At 40.6% G+C, this 22,263-nt stretch overlaps 1 protein-coding gene across 4 annotated transcripts in view; it reads right to left on the bottom strand.

Moving 5' to 3' along the window:
* Positions 1-5,634: 5,634 nt before the first annotated feature.
* LOC128367553 (hyccin 2-like) overlaps positions 5,635-22,263 on the bottom strand; it is a 47,572-nt gene continuing 30,943 nt past the window's right edge. For 2 of the 4 annotated variants that reach the window (XM_053328139.1, XM_053328140.1), the window contains exons 6-13: positions 21,915-21,995; positions 19,860-19,975; positions 17,577-17,672; positions 16,674-16,790; positions 14,494-14,581; positions 14,078-14,234; positions 13,148-13,342; positions 5,635-10,174 (exon numbers count right to left, since the gene is read on the bottom strand). In XM_053328139.1, the coding sequence (XP_053184114.1) occupies positions 9,498-10,174; positions 13,148-13,342; positions 14,078-14,234; positions 14,494-14,581; positions 16,674-16,790; positions 17,577-17,672; positions 19,860-19,975; positions 21,915-21,995 (1,527 nt within the window). In that variant the 3' untranslated portion in view covers positions 5,635-9,497. Of the gene's footprint in view, positions 10,175-10,606; positions 11,688-11,717; positions 13,343-14,077; positions 14,235-14,493; positions 14,582-16,673; positions 16,791-17,576; positions 17,673-19,859; positions 19,976-21,914; positions 21,996-22,263 lie in introns of those variants that run through there. The other 2 variants (XR_008321928.1, XM_053328141.1) reach the window with 2 other exon arrangements.

Here is a 22,263-nt window from a genome sequence, read left to right as displayed (position 1 = left end):
CAGCATTTCTGAAGGAGAAGCAAAATTGTCATTACATTACTTGTGACCCACTGCTTGGAATAGGTACTCAGTATTCTGAGGAGTCTGAGGTAAGTTGTAGTACACTGTGCATCTCGTCATTTATGGTCTCACAATCTATGAAAACTCCAGAGTCTAGGTCTTTAGTATTTTGACATATGTATGTAGGCTCCTAGAATAAGCAGGAAACTAACAACAGCAACAAATGAGTGTCTAATTGAGTTCAAAGTCCACACTAACCGACTGATTCAGTTGTCACGTTGTGCTGTTGGTCCTTCATGATCTCAACTGAACAGAGAGGCTGTAATTGCCTTGTTATGTTGCTCTGCTGAGTAGCTCCACCCTCACACATCAATACTAACCTCCTCATATTTCTACTTCTGGTAGAGAAGGAATAATACTACCACCAAACCAAAGGATTCTGATACATATAAATGTGAGCTCTAAACACTGACTGAGTCAACTCACCAGTTTGTTTCACCTGTCTGAAATGATTTAATGCACATATTTTCAGATCCCAAATGGAAGAAGAAAAGAAAGCTCACCAATTTTGCAAACATTAGTTAAAAAATCTACATACCCTTCCTGCTTCCTTCAGATCTTCCTTTTACCTGGATGAATGACAACAACATGAAGTCGTTTTTGGGTCTGACTTCAACAACACACACTTTCAGAAGATAAAGTGTGTATGGAAGGAAGTGCGGTGTTTCTTCTCCTTACAACACATGTTGCCAGGTGACACCTCCAGTGTATTCAACGAGGGATCTTGTTACTGATCACAGAAAACTCTGTCAGCTGATGTGTTAATTGCTATGGTTTTAAAACTACCTGAGTGTTTAATCATTTCTGTGTGTGCTAATTATTATAAATTACTATATGTTGTCTCATTCGTTCTGTTCCAAGTTGTCCCAAACACATCTATCTATCTATCTATCTATCTATCTATCTATCTATCTATCTATCTATCTATCTATCTATCTATCTATCTAACTATCTATCTATCTATCTATCTATCTATCTATATTCTATTTAAACTGCCTGACCTTTCACTTCTCTTTCTGGTGTTGTTATACGGGAAAGAATACTATAATTATATTCCTCTGCACCGTAAATGGTTGTGTGTTTTGTGTATTGTGTAAAAACCCTAGAAACAGGAAGTTATGATTATGATACTACAGAAGCAGGTTTTTAATTTTAGCAATTAACTGGTGACCTTTGTATAACAGCCTCTCCCATACTATCTATCTGTGTAATAGAGGACAACGACAAGAATCTGTCATACAGAGATAAGTGGTTTCCACAGCAAAGAGCAAAAAGATGCTCTCTGAGTCTGTTTATTATCTCAACTTCCTGTTTCTAAGGACCCACAGTGTCCATTTGTAGGGTGCAGAGGAACTTTCCCTGTATGTTCCCTTTCCGCGTATGGGTACTTCATGATGCTTAAATACAAAATACATTAAAATTAAAATACATTCTTCATCACACTCTCAAACACTCTGGTATGTGATTACTAAACATGGAACACTCCCATCATGAGACAAGACTATTTCTAATAAGCATTCTCTCATAAAGAAAGAATATCATTATTATCAATGTATGAGTCAAATACTTAACACCTCTGCATCAATTCTGTGCTTGTGACTATGAGTCTCGTTTTTAGTCATTCTAGCAGCGAGGATTGAGAGACTGTAATATCTGTAACTGTAATATCTGTCTGAATTATGACAACTATGTCACTATCAGATAGATTGTAATGATCTTGTGACAATCATGGCCTCAGAGGTTGCATCCTACTGACTTGGTGAACCCCTAGTGATACTGAGAGGTTGACATTTGCGATTCAGAGTGAACTATCTCGACAACTGTGTAAACAAATATTCAAGGTTCTGAGAGGATACATATGAACAACTTTGGTTATCCTCTGACTTTTAAAAGTTTTCACTTTACTTTGATACGTCTTAAAATCTACTTTATGGATTGGCATAACATTCTGTAAAAACATTTTAGTTCCCAGATTAGGAACACTCACTTTGGTATCCTCTGACTTCTCCTCAAGTGCCACCAGTAGGTTAACTTTTTACTTCTTCATTTGAATATCTTGTCAACCACCAAATGCTTTGCTTTGACAGTTGGTAAACACATTCATGGAAGATGAATTGAAATGAATTTGATGTCCAGACTTTTCATCTAGCACCATCATCTGGTCAAAATTGTAATTTCCTTAATACTTTGATTTATGGCCATATAGTTACAAAATTCACGATAATTCCATCAGCCTTCAACACTATGGCCAAAACAAACTGTTCAGAAGAGAGAAAAAAAGAAAAGATGTTAAAAAATGTTAATGACAGAAATGGCCTGTACAATTACTAGCTGTTTTTTTTTTTTTTTTTTTTAAAACATCTACATATTGCACATTTTGTTAATTTTACAAACAAGGAACAACAGAACAAAAAGGCACATGTAGATAATAAATAATAAAAACAATAATAATGATAATGATAAATAAGATAAATAAGTGGGTATATATCTACAAACACACATGCGCACACATACACATATGTACAGACCCTTTCCAAAAAATTAGAATATCATGGAAAAGTTGTTTAATTTCCATAATTCCATTCAAAAAGTTAAACTTTCAAAGATTATAGATTCAGGGCCCACAATTTAAACAATTTCAAGTATTTATTTGTTTATTTTTACATAATTTGGGCTTCCAGCTCATAAAACCCACGAAAACAGGAATTCAAAAAATTAGAATACTGTGAAGAAATCACTATTTACTTCTCAGTTTTTGCAGAAAAAAAAGAAAGAAATTAGGATCACATCAAATCAATCAAAATATGGTACTTTCAAAATGATATGTCAATCTTCAATACTTGGTTGGGAATCCCTTTGCCTTAATCACTGCCTCAATGCAACGTGGCATTGAGGCAATCAGCTGTGGCATTGCCTGGGAGTTATGGAAGCCCAGATTTCCTTGATGCTTGCTGTCAGCTCTTCTTTGTTGTTGGGTCTGGTGCCCCTCATTTTCCTCTTGAGAATACCCCATAGATTCTCAATGGGGTTTAGGTTCGGCGAGTTGGCTGGCCAGTTAAGCACTGTGATGGCATGGGCATCAAACCAGGTTTTGGTGCTTCTGGTGGTATGGGCAAGGGCCAGGTCCTGCTGGAAGATGAAATCTGTATCTCCATACAGATCCTCAGCAGAAGGAATCATGAAGTCCTCTAAAATATTCTGGTAGACTGTTGCAGTGACCTTGGATTTAAGAAAACAGAGTTTACCAACACCTGCACCGGACATTGCACCCCAAATCATGACTGACTGTGGATATTTCACACTGGACCTCATGCAGCTTGGGTTCTGTTCCTCACTCGTCTTCCTCCAAACCCTTGGACCTTGATTCCCGAATGAAAGGCACACTTTACTTTGATTGGAAAAGAGGACCTTGGACCACTGGCCAACAGTCCAGTCCTTCTTCTCCTTGGCCCAGTTGAGACGCTTCCTACGTTGCCTCAGGTTCAGAAGTGGCTTGACCCGAGGAACCCGACAGTTGAAGCCCATCTCCCGGATGCGTCTGAATGTGGTGGTTTTTGAAGCTGTGACTCCCGCCTCATTCCATTCTTTCTGGATCTCTGCCAGATTCTTGAATCTTCTGTTTGATAATCCGCTGAAGCCCACGGTCATCTTTTTTGCTGGTGCATCTTCTCCTGCCACATTTTCCCCTTCCACTAGACTTTCCATTGATATGCTTGGACACAGCACTCTGTGAACAGCCAGCCTCCTTAGCTATGAACTTTTTTGGCTTACCCATCCTATAGGAGGGTATCAATGATGGTCTTCTGGCCAGTTGTCATGTCTGCAGGCTTCCCCATATTGAACCGAACTGAGACAATTGAACCAAACTGAAGCAATTTAATTAAAAAAAATAAAATTTGGGCTGATTTCTTCATAGTATTCTAATTTTTTGAATTCCTGTTTTCGTGGGTTTTATGAGCTGGAAGCCCAAATTATGTAAAAATAAACAAATAAATACTTGAAATCGTTTAAATTGTGGGCCCTGAATCTATAATCTATGAAAGTTTAACTTTTTGAATGGAATTATGGAAATTAAACAATTTTTCCATGATATTCTAATTTTTTGGAAAGGGTCTGTATATGTGTATGTGTGCGTTTTTAATTGTTTAAGGACGTGTTGATTTTTCTGACAAAACAGTCTATGTAACCATATGCCTTATTTCCTGTTATATTAAACATAAAGACATTGCAGACTTTCAGAAGAGGTGCTGATGGGTGTGAAACAATGATTTTTGCATCTACTTTTGTTCAAGATTGGCTTTAAACGTGTAAGAATAGTGTCCTCTTGGTTATACTGGTCCTTGGTAAAGCTATGTCCCTCATGAGAAAAACAACTCTGTGGGTGTTTTAACAACGGTTATATTTAACTCTATTAAGTCAACTCCCTTCTAGCTTCACTGTAAATATTGGAGCATGAGTAACTAGTTAACGGGGTCAGGGGCTGGGGTCCACCAAGTGCGGTGGAGGTAAGAGAAGTTTTTGTTCATGGGATGTCAACTGGCACAAAGGAGAGGAAATTCAAATATCAAGTCCAGCCTCTGTAATCAGAGAAATGATTCAAATAGGACTTTTCAGCTTTTTTCTACTTCCTCTGCTAGAGCGCATTTAATAGATTGCTGATGAACTAGTGCATCACTCTAGAAACATATATTGGGTGGGAAGTTAGGAAGTAATAATACTGTCATGTTCAGGAACAATCAATTTACCTGCTGAATACTGATTGCTTTAACCACCACTAGATGTCAGCAAACCACCACCGATTACAGCTCACAACCCTGAAACATATTGCTTTAACTACCACTAGATGTCAGCAAACCACCACCGATTACAGCTCACAACCCTGAAACATGTAAGGAGGGGATGAGGGTATCTCTGGAGAGTATTTGCTCCAGTTTTAAACCTGTGATTTGGATTGCAGCACACAGTTACAGCTTTGTAATAAGAGATGAATGGCTCTGCATGACAAATGTATTGAAAGCTGTTCAATAGAAAATGTATCTGATTAAAACATATAACACCTTGTAAGATAAACCTTTAAGACCCCTTCCAGACATAGTTTAAGATGCTCTGATTTGAGTAATTTGTTTGATATATTTTTTCCAAAAAAAAAAAAAAACTACAATTAACAAATTTAAAATTCTTAAAAAAAAAAAAATCACACCTACTCACTTCAAATGTTCCCTGCTGGACACATGATGTCTGAGAGGTTTCAAATCTACTGTATATGTCACATTTGTGTCAGATGCATTTTAGACCATGATTGGCTTAAAAATAGTCGTGATGTCAGAAATCCTGCTGGTACGTCCATGTGTCGAATTCACATTTAAGGTGAGCACAGAGAAGGTACACATTCTTTGAGTGGAGGGGGACTTTAACATCGTTGAATCATCAGCTGCTAGGAACAGCACCGAGGAATGGCTTTATGACTGCGTATAGCAAAAGAAACATAATTGTTGGAGTACTATTTTGTAGTGATGAGTGACTAACAGTCTCACAAGGAACCACTTCCACATACAAAGCAGACGAGACACTCAGTTCCCTTAACGTCACAATATTTATTCAACAATATACAGATTAATTTCTCTCTACATCTCAGACTTGTCTTCAGTTTTTTATATTTATCTTGCTTTCACTTTTGTACATTTCTTATTTACAAGATTTAAAATAAGTCTTTCTCTCCATTTATACAACATCAATAGTACAGTGTTATCACATCTCCAGCAGCTTCCCCTGAAGCATCGAGACTAGATTCATCATTGATAATCTGTATTTCATACACCAATCTCTTTGAGCCACAGAGCAGCAAACTGACAGAAGGGCTCGACATGCACCAACAGTCCAGGTGTGGCTTTCTCCCTGTGAGGGGCAGTCAGATGACAAATGCACAACAGGGATAGTCCTCATAATTCACCCACATGAGGTCCTTTGCTCTGTAGCACCACAACAGAGTGTATAAACAGAATCATCAAATGGGGACACTGTTGAGGACTAAGGAATCAGCTTTAATGCATTTGCCCCATCCCACCCGACAAGGATTAATGAAAGCCCGTACACTTAAAAAAAAGAAAAGAGAAAAAAAAGAAAAAAGGGGAAAAAATGTTGCATAGAATCAATTCTGACCTCAAGAACAGAAATTTTGGTGCTGCCATTTTTAAAATGTGGCTTTTTGATAAACTCCTGAGACCTTCCAGACCCCCGCAACTTTTTGGCTTTGAAAAGAAAAAACTAATAAATAGCTGTACCCTTAGACTTAACAAAAATAGCATTGTGTTGGATGTGACATCACATAGAAGTACTTCTTTAAAAGAGACTAAAACCCTGCATTGAGTGTATACACATCTGCACATCTATATATATCATTTCAATAACTATCTTGAGGAGAGAGGTGGATGGATTAAAGTGCATTATACTGTATGAAAACTAAGCCCACAGTTATCACATGCAGGGCCGGAAATGAATTTTGTCCACCAGCCACAGTGGCTAACCAAGTACAAATTTAACCATCTGTAGTAGAGTTTTTTTTTTGAAATGTAACTGGACCTTTGTGAGCATTTGTAGGTTTAGAAATCAGCCAAAATGGATGGTAGATCAATTCACCAGCCACAGTCAAATAATTTTGACATGTGCCAGCTGGTGTTCATTTCCCGCCCTGATCACATGCAAATAACACCAGACACTGAGGGATATTTGTCTATCCGTTACTCTAAGTCAACATACAGTACCAACATGGCTGCTGGTAATCTTGGTCAGGGGGCACTCATAATTAATGACATGAACACGTCACCAGTTTTAAAACAGCAAAAAGGTGCCACTCAACTCACAGCAAAATACAGCAAAGGGAACACAGCTCGTTGTGAGCCACAGCACAGGGATGACGGCAGACAGACCAGGTGAGAGTGTGAACTGTAGCCACGCTCCTCTCTCTTGCTTCTTCTACAGCAGTTCAGTCCAGCAGAGGAGCATGTGAGGCCGGAGAGCCTGAAATGTTTAAGGCTAAAGTGCACACTCGGGACCGGGAGCAGCAGTTGTGACGGATTCCAGCACAGTAGGAGTATGAGTGAGTGAGTGTGTGTGTTGGTGGGTTTTCACTGCAGACTGAACTGACTTTTTTAAATATACATTAATCATTCATTCTCGTTTTTAAAACACACACATGAGCAAGACATGGAAATGCATTACAACAGCTGACATCTACACAGACGCATAATATACTGCTTTTACATGTGAACAGCAAAGCTTAGTAATGATTGTGAAACTACAGCGTGTTTGTTACACACGCCTTGTGATGAGTAAAGAGGGATTCATAGCAAAAAAAAAAGAAGAAGGTGAAGCTGCATCTAAGGGCACGTTGAGCCACAGGTCCAAACATCCCTTAAAGTCCCTTAACTAACAAATAAGACTAGTAAAAAGAAAAATAGGCAAACTTCTTTTTAAACTTAAGACACCCAAGCAAAAACAAATAATTTCCTTAAGGAGAGGATGTGTATTGGCACATCTGGCAAAGACGAGGACAAGACTGGGGTTTGGCTCGCTTGGCTGTTTCACGCATCTGAAACAGCAGTGCTTTGCAGGGCACTAAACATGCAGACAAGCACACCATGTTCAAATCACTCAGCCTGGGCAGGGAGCACTACAGAAGGCTAGCTAGCACTGTGTGCAGATGCAGGCATTTAACAGCAGAAGAGATCCAACTCCATGCACATGAGGATAAAAAGAAAAAAAATTGCACTTCAAAAACCATTACATAAAAAAAGATAAGCAGGACATTTCTAGGGAATTAAAATTATCTGATTAATTCCAACGTGGTTGTTTGATATACAAAAGAAAATTAACCTGAAGACGAAAACGGTCGTGTTCCTGGTTTGCAGCTAGATTTTGTTCATGATGTGATTGAACTGAAATGCAAGGCCGAGATATTCAGTCACAACTCCTCACATGAACACACAGATTTTACAGTGTCATCATTACAGTTGCAGTGTGAAACCATTCTGGTTTCCACTATATATCCCCTCTAACTATTCAAACCCTCCAGTTTCAAACCTAATGGGGGTCTTTGAATCCTGCATCTGATTGGGAGACAGGTGTCTGAGTGGCAGGTGAACACACAATGAGGTAGAACAAAATGTTTCATGAGCATCCAATCAGAGCACAAAACACGAGGCAGCCTTCACGGTGACTTCTGGAGCGCAGTGACTTGTACGTGCCTCCAGAGGGCAGTAATTCACCAGCTCAGCAACGACACCTCATATGAGCCACAGCCTCAACACAGACTGACAAACACACCAACAAGTGCTTTCAAATGGGAGGACCCATTAAATGGTTTGAACCATCTAATAACAATCTAACTGCCTTCAGCTTTAGACACAAACCTGCACTATCTACAATGTTTTAATGCAGTTTTTACACATGATTCTGCTTTAGACCTTAATTCAAGTCACAAGACGAATTATATCTTTTTGCAGCTGCACAGTTGTGATTTCTTCAGATTTGTCCAGTTAAAAGCTTGGGGCAAGACAACCCCTTCCCACATTCCAGTTTGGTTTTACAACAATCTTAAAAGTTTGACTTTACAGATCAAATGTGATTACAACATAATAAAATAAATGTCATGGGCTGAAATCGCAGTAATCTCTTGGGTCTGACTGATTTCTGCAAAACCATTGTCAAAAAGTGAAGAAATAACTTGCTACCTTCTTTGGATTGTGATTTAATTTTTTTTTTAAAAGAAATGTTATCCATAAAACCATTTATGCCTGATTAAAAACAGCAATTAAAAAGGAAGATAATCAGCAAGAACGATTGCACGTGAGCCCGGGAATGAAAGGGAAGGAATGAGGAGAAAGAGAAATAATCCCCACTCTTCTCCACATGAGCAACGGTAAGTGTTATTGCTGATTCATTTTTGACTGATTCAGTCAGGAACAAAAATTCTGAAATGTCATATACCCCTTACAGCTAGCTTGGCATCCTTACAAGTTCTCTCGACATTTCCACCTTTTGAGGCGAGTCTGTGTGTGGAATGCTCAGCTTCGTCAGAAGGGAGGATGCAGTGACATGCTGGACTCTTTTACACTCAACTGTAGTTACAGCAGTGAGCAGTCGTGTTTTACTACTTCTCACCGGTTGCATTCTCAGTAACAGCCGGCAACAAACACAGGTCGAGATAAAAGTTTGAATGGATGTTAAACGGGGTGGAGACACAACTCTTTGAGATCTGAGGATGTGTGCTTGCAATCGCACACTTACACACACACACGCACTCAAACACAAATAGGTAGACAGAAGTTGTTGCTGTAGGGCTGTAAAGAGTTCCAGAGAAGAAGACTGCATGAGGATGTGTGTTATGAATACGTATTGAGTGTGTGTGTGTGTGTGTCTACTATGCCCTGTACTGCACGTTAGACCTGTGATATGATCTGCATGTTGAAGCTCGGGGAGCGGGACTGCTTGGAGAGAGGAGCTCCAGGGGACAGGAGGTCCTGGGCATCCTCTGGCCTGATGAGGTGCTCCTCCTGCAGGCTAATGGTGGAGTGGCGGTGAGAGCCACCTGCTGGAAGCACCCCTTCCTTGTCTGAGCCACCTGGCCCCTCCTCCCGGTCCTCCCTGCCTCCGTTCAGGTTGAAACTCATGCAGTCGAAGGACTTGCTGGAGGAGGTGCTGCCAGTCCGTACCAGCATGGGCCCGACAGGGAAACTCAGGTGCTTCTTTATGGGACTCAGCTGGATGGCATCCAAGTTGATGCTGGCTGGAGGTGACTGCTGCCTCTGGTGATGCCTCCTCACAACAGCCTGGTGATCTGCCGACAACTCGGCCTGTTTTTCCGCCTCTCTCCCCCTCTCCCTCTCTCGCTCCCGCTCCTTCTCCCTCTCCCTCTCCTTATCCCGAGACAGTCGGGCTGTGATGGCTTTCTTGATGCTGCTGCTGCTGCTGCTGTTTAGGCTGCCTCCCCTCGGACCCACGCTGCCACCTGTCTTTGTGCCGCTGGGCTGGCTGCTGTTTGATGCCCCGGAGGAGAAGCCCTCGTCTGGGTCATTTATGTTGAAGGAATCCTCCCCGCCGCTCATACCATCAGCATCTAAACATTGAGAACGCACAAACACATACACAAAAATAAAGCATGATAGACAAACAGAAAGTGAGCAAGATCATACAACGACTGAGGTGATTGTTCACACATTTAAACATTATCTCAATGTGAAGGGTGCTTAAAAACCTAATGCTACAAATTTGTTTTTACAAAATTTGACACATAAAAGCTGGTGAGGCAGTTGCAAACCTCTTCCAGCATACTGTAAGCCAATAACTATAAATGGTAAAGTACCAGCATTAATATCTCGACGGACCCTGACATCTGCAGAAAAGGCAGAATCTTAGCTGCTGGTTCATGTCAGATTAATCAGAGCACTGAAGATGATAATAATAATAATAATAATAATAATAATGATGATAATAATAATAATGATAAGGATAATAATAATGTTGTGGCATTCATAAATAATGCAGAATAAATTAGTTGCCTTCTACTTGGCCAACACTAACACTCAACAGAGCATGCAGCTTCATTAGCTTGCTCATTATGCACCAAACAGTGGTACAATTCAATATAGTACACAACGACCTTGAGCTCTGAATCATCTGACGTAACTCAGATTGACTACAATCTGACTAACTGCTTGTGTAGGAAAGTCTGAGTTCAATAACTGGCCTGATTGGAGAGGAGATCATATTTAGCAAAAATATTATATTCAATATATTGTGTACTAAATAAATTCTAGTGAATATTTGGTAAATAACAGGCACAATATTGACATGAATTAATCCAAACAATATAAAATGTTTTATAATCCATTAATGACCTCATTCTTTGAAATCTGAAAGGGAAAAAGATGATATATTGAGTTAGAAAAAGAAAGTTGTTATTGACATATGCAAGTTAAAGCCTGTTAAAAGAAGAGAGAGGACCAGCCGTCTGTCTCCGTCATGCACCGTTGGGACAAGCAAAATTAGACAACAGGGGACAACAGGCAGCACCAGAAAAAAATGGAGGAACTGAGCAGAAAAAAAGGTCTGGACTGACATGCACATAACATAAGGAGAAGACACATGCTCGCCCCATCCCTCGTTTCTCCTGCAGCATTGGCCCAGTGGTCACATGGTTAGCTGGTCAAGATGAGCCTGCCAATCTTTACAGAGCACTGAGGCGAGTCCGTACACCTCGTCAGATCAATAGCATTCCAGTTAGAGCTGACAACCCAAAAGGCAAAGAAGGGCCAGTGTGTGAGCCGTCCCAGTCACAAATGAAGAACTGGAAGTTCTGAAGTCTCAGCTTAACAAACATGGCTGCAGTTAAAGGATTAAGCAACTGCTTTGCATGTTTTAGCCTTTTGACTAAGTAATACGTTAAAATGCTTGCCATTGATTTCCAGTCATTTCAGTATGCCATGAATATCAGCCTGAAGAGCCTGAAATGTGCTTGAGCCAATTCATCTTGTGTACTTAAATAATAACCCTGTAAAATGGATATGGTGTGACTTTCATAATTTCTTGGATTATACACGTGCCAGCACAGAACAGACTTTCCAAGTATCCTTGAAAACCAGGGAGATAGTTTGTAAAACTGTGACAATGATGTATGCTTTGTACAAAAAATGAAATAAAGCTATCAAGTGTTTGCTATGATCAAACATCTATGTCAAGTTTTGAGTCCTTCACAAATGGAAATGAGTGGCTTGAAACCAGTTAAAAAACATTATAGTTAATAGGCCAAAACACCCAAAAGCAACATGTCATTGCACTGCAGCCCCAAACTAAATCATGTACAATGCTCAGAATCAGGAGGTTCAACATTATCGATGACTGATCTGACTTCTTTAAAATGTGGAACATTTCTCTCATAACTGGGTGGCAGATTTCTATCTACTGAAACAACTTTAACCACAGTAGAACAGAGTTCAGTGAACGATAGTGCAAAGAGAAGGGGATGGCACTCATTGACAAACAGTGACTGTTTGTCAGGGAATGAGCTGAATTTCAGTCATGATAAAGGATCTGAATGATGCTTCAAGATTTCAAAATGTGTAGCAACAGCACATGGAAATGAAGACACATTCAACAAGACAAAATGGGCCGTATCATAGGTCCTGGCAATGGAATCACCTCTGCTGTGCAACGTATTGGATTTATTCATTTGTTTGTTTGGTTAGGTCTATTCGCTTGGCCTTTTCATTTGAAATGTTAGCTTTCAGAGTTTCATGTTTTGGCAGTAATTTCAGAAGCTTGCGGTAGCGTGCGCATGCATGATGAAGGGCTCGTTCCCACTCACTGAGCTGAGGAAAAAAATGTATCATGGCAGAACACAAAATTAGCAGTAAACATCAGTAAAACTTCTGAACTGAACAACAAAATGGAAAGCTTCTCCCTGCAGAATGCTGGCAGCAGATGGGTGCTGCTGGCCTAAGTGACCCAAAAAACGCCATGGTGAGGGGGAGCACAGGAACAAGATGTCAGGTGCTTCGCCAGTTTAGTAAAACTGATGTATTTTTCCTGTTATAGTTACAGAAAAAATAAATCAATAAAATCAATTACTAGCTATGAAGAATTGAGAAAGCTGGCTTCCTCAGAGGTCAAGCTGAAGGCTGGGCACTGATCATGCTCAGTGAGTGACAAGGGCAGCAGTCTAAAGTACGCTGGAGTAGATGAGGAAAGAGAGAGGATATGACATGATGAAAGGCCCATGCAAAATGGCCGTTAGCCAGACTTCCTTCAAACCCAGAATAGGCGACTCTTCCACTTTTGGTTGAGATGAAAAACAGCAGTGGTCTGATAGTAGAGGGGTTGTTGGCTGAGGGTCTTACAGACTGGATGAGTTAGTATACTCTGGGGAAGTGAAGACGCAGCCAAAATGCGAACGGCAGAGGGAACCCCCTCAAGTTGAGGAGGGGTAAGAGGAGGAAGAGGAGGGGGAGGAGGAGGGTTGGGAAGATACAGATCGTAGTGGCACCTCCTCCTGAGACCCTCTCTGCTCTGAGTGTCCGCCCCTGTCCCCTACCCTCAAGTGTGATGGGGGGAATGATGCTGCTGCTGCTGCTGCTGTGGTGGCTGTGAGGCTGCCCTCCTCTCTCCTCTTTGGCTGTTGGGTTCCAGGTAGTGTGGTGGTGGTGGTGGTGTTGTTGTTGTTGTTGGGCGAGGCTAGGAGGATTGATGGTGATGCACAACTCTGCTTCGGTTGAGAAGTCAAAACAATCTGGGAGTCAACAACACAGATGGGGAAATGTGTTTCTTTAGTGGCAGCAAGCCTCAACTGACTCGGGCCTCATCACGGGCACAGCAGGCCTAACAGTTGTCTGCAAATTGATTTGTAGATCACAAAATACAGGAGAAGAGGAACGCAATGGCATTTTAAAAATGAACCGCCCCATTAATCGCCCATCTACTGGGTAAAAATGGAGGCAGTAGAATCTACAGGCACCATTTTGTTGTGAGTTTTTCTTAAACTGGGCAACCACAAAGTTTCATGGCACCGTTTTAAATGGTGATACAAACCACAGCACAAACTTAATAGACAAGACGAGCAAAGAAACAGCAATAAGGAGCAGTGAGCGTGAGACTATATGAACACAATTACATACAGTAACTGAAATGAAACACGATTTGGACAGAAAACAGATTTCCTTCTCACTGTTAAGGGCAAACATTAGAAAAGTAATTCTCTCACCAAATAGTTCCCTCTTGTTGCCTTTCACAGATAAAAGAAAAGAAGTAACAGCTCATAAGTTTAAAGCTAAAATCATAGCAGAACACTGGTCCCCTTCCTTACATAACTTTCTCATCCAACCTACCCTCAGGTGCTAAATTTATAATAAGAATGACCAAAAAAGGATTGTAATGAATCTACTGTGCTGCTGTCATATCTACTCAGATCTCTCCTGCACTGCTTTTCCTGTGTGCTCTCCTCTTGTTGCCGGGGCTGCACCCTTACCCTCTCTCTTCCAGCGGTGGCGTCGTATGGAGGCAGTGGTGATGGCTGAGATGGAGATGCGGCTAATGGTAGGTGTCACTTCCACCTGGAGCACCTTGCGCCCCTGTGGCTCATCGGGGGCACTGTCTGGCAGCGAGTTCTTCATGGCGTTCCCCAGCTGAGGTTGAAACATGCACAGATGCAAATCATTATGCAGGTAAATGACTAAAGCGGGAATGCAGTACAAGATCTGAACTCTGACATGGCCATGAAGGCTGATTTTAAAAGACTGTGGACAGCATGTAGTGATTTGTGAATGATCACTGATTGTGGATGATTTTACAAGTGTTTTCATTTGACTAGGCCTCCACGGTTACAAACGGGTTGAAGAGATCTATTTGTGTTAGAGTTCATACACACAATGCTTTTGGTCTTACCAGAAGAGGCTGGGAGTAAAGTTCAAGCTGGGCTCTGTACAGAATGTCCTCCAGAGCTTCCCGCCCCATCTCCCACTCTCCATTGTATCTACACACACATCACAAAACAAAAAGCACACACACACACACAAGTATTTAACTACGTCATGTTGTGAGCTTATTTGAGTAAACAGGAGTGTCTGACGAGATGCCTTGATGTCTGAGCCACATCCAATGAACTATTTTCAGTTATTTAGTAATGCCTGTGGCTACAGAAAGTGAGGGAAGGAGATCCTACATCCTACTCAGACTGATCCTACTTCTTTCACACTATTGACAGTTCAACTGGTTTTACTCAAAGTAGAAAATTACATAAATTACTTCAGGTATACTGTTAAAAGCATACAAAAACAAAGAAATATCCCTTTTATCACATATGGGAAAAACTATACATAGCTCATAGTTAGGGGTCATGTGGCCTGTCAGTTTTACTTTTCCCAACAAATAAACATATTACCAATTTGGTAATAATGAAATTAAGTGTGCTAATTTGAGTCAATATGTTGATACAGTATGCAAAGTAAGTCATCTCCCATGAACACTAATTACTTATAATGCAAACTCCTAAATGACAGTGGATTGATATGTTCAAGACACAGTATGATACAGCAGGGTGATATGACCATAAAACAATATCATGATAATTACCTAATCCTTGGTAAAGTACAAAATTAAATTAAAACACGTACAAATATGTCACTTTTTAAATTCTTACTGAAGTTCTGACAGCTGCCAGTTGTTACTTTCTCCTGAGATCCTGTTTTAAACAGCTTTTAATTACTGTAAATGTTCTGAACTAAGATGTGGAATGCAAATGAGACAAGGCAGAAGAAGACTTCTAAAAACAGTGACAGGAGAAAAAACAGGAAATGAGTGAGTACTGCTATCAGTAGATGCTTGGTTTATCACGTGGCTCTTAACTAAGCTTTGCAGCAGATGATGATGATGCCACGTGTCCAGATTCAGTAAAAAAGGATGAAAGGAACCACAATAAATAAATAAATAAAGTGTGCACATAATTTAACAAAATGTTAAAAAAGGACTGTGTAGCTCAATTCTCTTTGATCTGGCCCTGCACATGCAACAATCACACAGCCAGGGACAAACGTGTGGGTCTCCCTTTAGACTCAAGATAAAAAGAATGGGCTGAATGGGCAGGTGAAAATGGACTCTCTGATGTTGTGAGGACTGTAGATAATAATAATAAAAAAAACCTTTACCAGAATACATTTTAAACCCTGACAAGAAAAAGAAGAAGAAAATAGAAAAACCCCACAAAACTGAGCATGCATCTTTATATCAGATCGGTCCTCATGTCCCTGCACGTCTCTCCCTCTCTCTCTCTCTCTCCATGTAGCATTACGGTGCTGAAGCATTAGGGGACATATTAACCTAAATCTCAGAGCGTCCTCGTCGAGTGCCAAGGTCCCTCTTCATGTGTGGAGCTGTAGATTCATATTCATCTGCCCTTCATGTGTGTCTGCTTGGGCCAAGGGTGAATGTGAAAGCTCAGGCTGGCATTGAGGTGACTTATTACAAAAAAAAAAAAAAAAAGGCTATTATTCTCTGTCACAGTTTTTTTCCCCAGCGGCACAGAATGCTCCAATCTCCTGATTGCTGCTGTGCACCCTCTTGGGGGCGATGAAGCAGAGTGCGTACTCATTCTCTCCCACTCTCCTTGGTGCATCATCCTAAACAGTGATTCTAGCCACTAGCGTATCAGGGGATCCATCTCTGGGGATGAGCTATCATCGAGGAGCTGTAATCAGCTTTGCAACGACTGTCCTCATAAGGGATGAAATCACCTGCTCCCACAATGCACTGCTGATGTAATCAGCCTGTACAGTGTGGAGCTTCTGTCCTTGGTAGCATATGCCGTTAGGAGATTTTCTGCAGTAGATCCCAGTGAACTAGACTGCCCTCATAAGTGACGTCCCACAGAGGCAGAGCAACAAAAATGTGAAATACTTTGTCAACTAGCTCATGAAGGAATTTCATGCTGATATCTGTGAATGTGAGGTCATCTTCCTCTCAATTACCTGTTATCTTTCACTCAGCATGCAGGTGTTTTTCATTGATCTCAATAGCGACAACATGAGAGAGGGTCAGAAATTGTATGACAGACACCTGATGATACATACATGGCATGATAAACAGCAGTCAGCATCTGCACCATGAACTCGGGGTCCAGCAGCACGCGGTTGCACGGCTCCCTCCAAAGCTTCTGCTGCTGCCGGGGGAAGCCACATACACACAACCTGAGGAGGGAATAAACATAAACACACACACACACACACACACACACACACACACACACACACACACACACACACACACACACACACACACCACACCATCACATTAATAAGTTCCCTCCAACTACTGCAACACAGATTAGATGAGTCCAGATGGGAAGAGCAACTGAACGGAACATCAGTCACTTCCTGAGTAAACTACACAAAGACGAAACATCAAACAGGAAGCAATGACAACATTTTAACTACTTTACACTCGGAGATCAGGCGAGATTAGACGACATGGGGTTCAAGGTCTACGCCGCAAGGCTAAACTCAAAGAGCGAGCATTGTTTTTGCGCTTTGCATTCTTCACAGTCACAGTTTGGCATCTGTCTAGACTGAGCCAGGCTTCAGGCGTTGTCTGTCTGCTCGCTCACAGTAGGGAAGTCTTCATATCCTGAATGGTCTGCACACTGCGGTGGAACAATCGCCAGGGCGGCGGCGGCGCAGACCTTCAAATTGTAAATTCCACATTGATCCTTTCTCCTAACTGCAGGGCATCTCTGTATTTCCAAGACAGACAGACGGTTATCCAACAGCGATGCTTTCAACTGGATGATCACAGACCACCGGGGCTTTAATGAAACCATACTTATGAAATCCCGCTGGAAAAATGACTTTTATTATTGAGGTCAGTGCATGACCACAAGGCAGAGGTGATTTAATCTTAGGTAGAATAGGGGAGGGGGGTTGCAAAATTGGCACAGTAAGGACAAAACTGTGCATGAAAGAAATTGTTTTTCTCACCGTGAGCTCATTCTGCAAACTGACTGATAGGAGGAGAGGGGCATGTAGACCACAGCAGAGTTGTAGCAGAGCATGAGGAAACACAGCACCTCGAACCTGCAACCACAATGACCAAAGTCAAGTCAGAAACAAGCACAGTAATACAGAGTCCTCAATAAAGTTATACAGTATGTCAATATACCAAAATACTAAGATTTATATGTATTGCAGGAACATTTTGGCACATTTGAATCTCACTGATTTCAATGACACCTCAACATTGTCCGTTAGTTACATATACCAATTATTTTTTTGTGACACCTTTACTGAATGCGATTACCTAGGAGGTGCTCAAGCAATTTATTACCTCTATGAACTGTTAAATGGTCTGCTCAGCAAACTGCTTGCCTAAGCAGCTTTGTTTATTGTGAGCTACTGTACTGTATGTAGATGCACTGCTTCATGTACTGCAGTAACCAGCCTTACACTTGCAACACACATCATGACAGTGTGTGCACATGTATGAGACTACATTAAACTGGTCTTATACTTGGTGCCAGAGGTGAGCAGTTTATCATCAGTTTATTGATACAGAATCTGGTAATTATTTTCTTAAGAATATATAAATAGGGGCCAAGGAGTGACTCCGAGTACAACCAGGGACATCTGCTGCTTGTCAGTCCCCTCATATGCTGTCTCTCTACAGTTTACTGCAATGCTTGCCACATTAAATGTATGACTTTTGAAAACCTTTTAAACACAACATATAATGCAATTTAATACCTTTTTAAAAGGTCACAGTCGAGGATGATAACTTGTAGGGACAATAACGCCTACAACTACATGAATTTATTGACATTTCTGTCCTACTTCTGTCAGTACTTCTCAACTGTACAAGTGGCAGAAAAGTGATGTCTGGATTAACCAACTGCAAAATAAATTTAAAAAACTGATAAACTTGCTAAATTTAACATTTGTCTATTATGAGTGGATGACCTTCCTGTTACTGTAGCTAGAAGTAGTGACTGTGTTTAATACCGGTCTAACTGGAGCACAATCCACTGAGGAAAAAAATCCCACTTTTAGTTTATAGGTGAAGAATGTCTAACAGCCCACAATCACATAGAAAATAACTACTGTTACTGTCTATGGCAGTCATTTCAGCCTTTTTGAGGGAACTGGATTAAAGACATTTCAAGACTTGGAGATGCTGGAATATTCTCTAATAAAAAAGGCATTTAACATCCACAAAAATATATCTAAAAAAACTAATAATATAATAAAAACAAATAAAGAAAATGTCTGATATATTTAACCTATTAAATATGGATGCTTTAATTACTGATTAGGCACAAAATTGTGCATTTCTTTGGCTTGTTTTTTGATGATGACATGAAGGTACCATTTCTGTTTTAATGTGATAATTACTAGCTCACATATCATTTGCACTGGAGTTTAAAAGGCAGCAGATTACACAAAGAGCTTTCAAAAATCCACCTGCTGTAAATATACAAATAGATATAAATATAGAAAAAACAGCAAGAACATGTGTTAAAAAAAATTGTAAATTAAAAATATTTAATCTAAACTGAGGTGGTTTGTGAGTGCATCCCTCTGGGATTTTGGGCTTTCTTCAGACAAACACTATCTGAGCCACACAAATGGATTTCCAGATAAGTGAGAAGTCCTGGCCATGCTGAAATCCACTGAGTATATTTAGACACCCCATATTCCTCATAGACAAGGGCCACACTGCTCTGTAAAACACTGTTCTGCCCATACATTATCTGCACTGATAGTTTTGATGTTTGACTGTGTCTGCACATGTGTCGCCGAAAATAAATACATGTACGAAGTGCAACTCATTTCTGTGCTTTAGAGAACCGTTTTCTGGCAGGATTCCAGCTCGCTTCATTACTATACCGAGATTATCATTCATCCACAGCAACAGAGAATATGTGAGAGCCAAAAAAGCTTTCAGGCCTGCTGAGTCTGGGCAGAGGAGGTTGAATGAGGGTTGAGGGTTATGGTCTGATCGTCTTAAAAAGGTTTTTATCATCTTACAGGGAAGGGTAGGATGCAAGGGGAAAAGAAACTTTTTTTGTAGAAGAATAAATAAGAAAGAATAATGAAATCCACAGAGCAGAAATTGGATTCAGGGCTATAGTGCTCCTCTGTATCAAAAAGCATCTAAGGTTTCTCCTCTTCAACATTCATTCAGTACATTAGACAGCACAATGTTTTATAACTGCTCCAATTTAATCTCTTTTGTGGTGTCTGTACTGCGTCTGAAATGAGCTGCACCTGTTCTGAGCGGTGAAGGTCTCTCGCTGAGGATGGAGGCCACTGTACACCACTCTGATCAGGTCATGTTGACACAAAGCCCCCTCTGTCAGTGCCATGGACCCCAGGGTAGAAGGCTAAACACACAGGCACGCAGACACACAAAAGAAAAACACAGTTAATCCAACACTTGCCCATTATGGTTGACTTCAAGTAATGTAGCTGCTTGTGCTTCTAAATATAAATAATTTATTTGTACTGTAGAGCACATTTAAAAACAGATGCTGAACAAATTGACACAATCAAATAAAAACAGACATAATTATGATGTTCAGTAAGACAATTAACTAAGTCATAGACAAAAATGCTTGAAAAAGCTCATAAAAACAGTAGCCTTGTACAGAGAAGATAAAGTGACAGCTTTTGCAGGTCTAAAGATGAACTGCAAACAAGCTGCTCGGCCTGTCAAGTTGTCGATTGGCAAAGTGGTGCCTCTGCTGTACTCAGATGATTAGCGTTCACATTTTATTAGAGTGGATTGATATTACTGCTGGATCTCTGCCAGACTTGCATTTGACTGGATTACTGTAACAGACTTCTTTCCGTTGGCCTTACAGGTCAGCTTCTAAAATTTGGGGAAATCACAACACAAACAAAACATCTTCTGCGGGTCAAATCTTTTGCAGTGTTCCATATATCGTCTAAATCTACTGAATTTTAACTATGTAACTTATGTTTCTGTCTGTACACCTATGCTGACAGTGGAAAATACACTTTTACATTTTACTTTAACATTTGAATGAGTTTAAACATCAAACATATACGTTGCTTTTGTTTAGGACTTTATCTGCTAACTAAGCTGATTTGGTGTTATCTCACCAAGTAAACTGGTGCAACTCTGAAGTTATGTGGCTCATCAGCACCTTCTACTCTATATTTTTTACCTCCTGTTTTTTGCATCTGTGGATTTTGAATGGTTTGTGACTGTATTAAGAGTACTGGTAACAGGCACATACAGTGTACTGTATGTGTGCACATTCGGTTAATAATAATAATAAGGACATGTTTTCTTTCCTCTCAGAGTCCAACAGAAAGAGGAAGAGGCACAGGTGGAACTTAAATATATGTGCAAGTGAGATTACATCAACAAGGCCACTTCACTCTGATGGTGTGCAGAGCAAAAGTCACCCCTAAATTGAATTGATATTCTGTCCCAAATAGTCTGAGTAATGACTCAGAGCCGAGAAGACAGAGGGGAGGATGGATTAATTCAAAAAGAGAGACTGGAGTGTATGCTAATGCTGGAAGCCTGGGGATAATGCCACGTGATGTGCTGAGCTGTACTACAGCCGAGGTGGCTTGTTGTGATTCATGCGCACCCCTCCCTTCCTCTCCGTTCTTTCCTCCATGCTTTCTTCGTTCTCTCAGCAGGGAGGGAAGAGCCTCTCAAGCTTGTAATTACAGCGATAAATCGCCTTCAGCACACGCCACACACTGTAGTCTCATCAACACTCACCAATACACACACACACACACACACACACACACACACACGGACACAAAGAGGGCCGTCATTCTGTATGAAAATACACTGTACTCTCTTAGCCTTGGGTAGAAATAAAGAAAAAAAGTAAATTAATGGTCCTTGGTGAGCATGTTCAACATCTTGCTAATGAATTCAAACTCAACACAATAGTCAATACTACGCAGTCTTTTACCGGTCAGGTATGATGGTAGCGCAAATCCAGCATGACAAGAGACTAAACTAAATTGACTTTCAGAGAATTTTTTTTTAAACACCACAAGCAGAAAAAGCAGAGTATAATTGCAAACTGCAAAGGATTTATTTCCTACATTGGCCTTGTAATTAGAGAAATGTTATAGACGGATACACCCTGAGGTTGAGGTTAATGACTTGAGGAGGTACTATCCTCCAAATGGCCACTTTAATAAGTCTCTCTCCCAACCCAACTGCCAGAAGGAAGGAGGCAAAGAAAGAGGAGGTGAAACAGGAAGTGGAAGAAAACAGACAAAATTGGTCACATAACGGACACACAGAACAGAGATGATTCCCACCTCATGATATATCGATGGTTTGGACAGGGACGGGATTGTGAAGGAGAGGAGCTTGCTGTTGCCATCTTTGTCCACGATCTCCTGCAAAACCAAACAAAAGGTGGACAAACACAGAAAAGCTATGTCACTGAGGGAACGTGGCATTGTTTCTTAACAGTCTAAAGTGCAATGCTCATTCATATTGACGGTCAATAAATGTCTGCTATTGACTCTGACATATTAAACACCCCTGCCAGTAAATAAGTAAAAAACAAAACAAAGATGAATAGTGCCGTAAAATGATGCTATTTCTAAAAGACATGCCTGATTATCTCCACCAGACACAATCACAGTTGAAATGATAATCAAG

Source organism: Scomber japonicus, chromosome 11 (genome assembly GCF_027409825.1).
Source record: "Scomber japonicus isolate fScoJap1 chromosome 11, fScoJap1.pri, whole genome shotgun sequence".
NCBI classification, from domain to species: Eukaryota; Metazoa; Chordata; class Actinopteri; order Scombriformes; family Scombridae; genus Scomber; species Scomber japonicus.
This window is presented reverse-complemented; position numbering and strand designations above follow the sequence as displayed.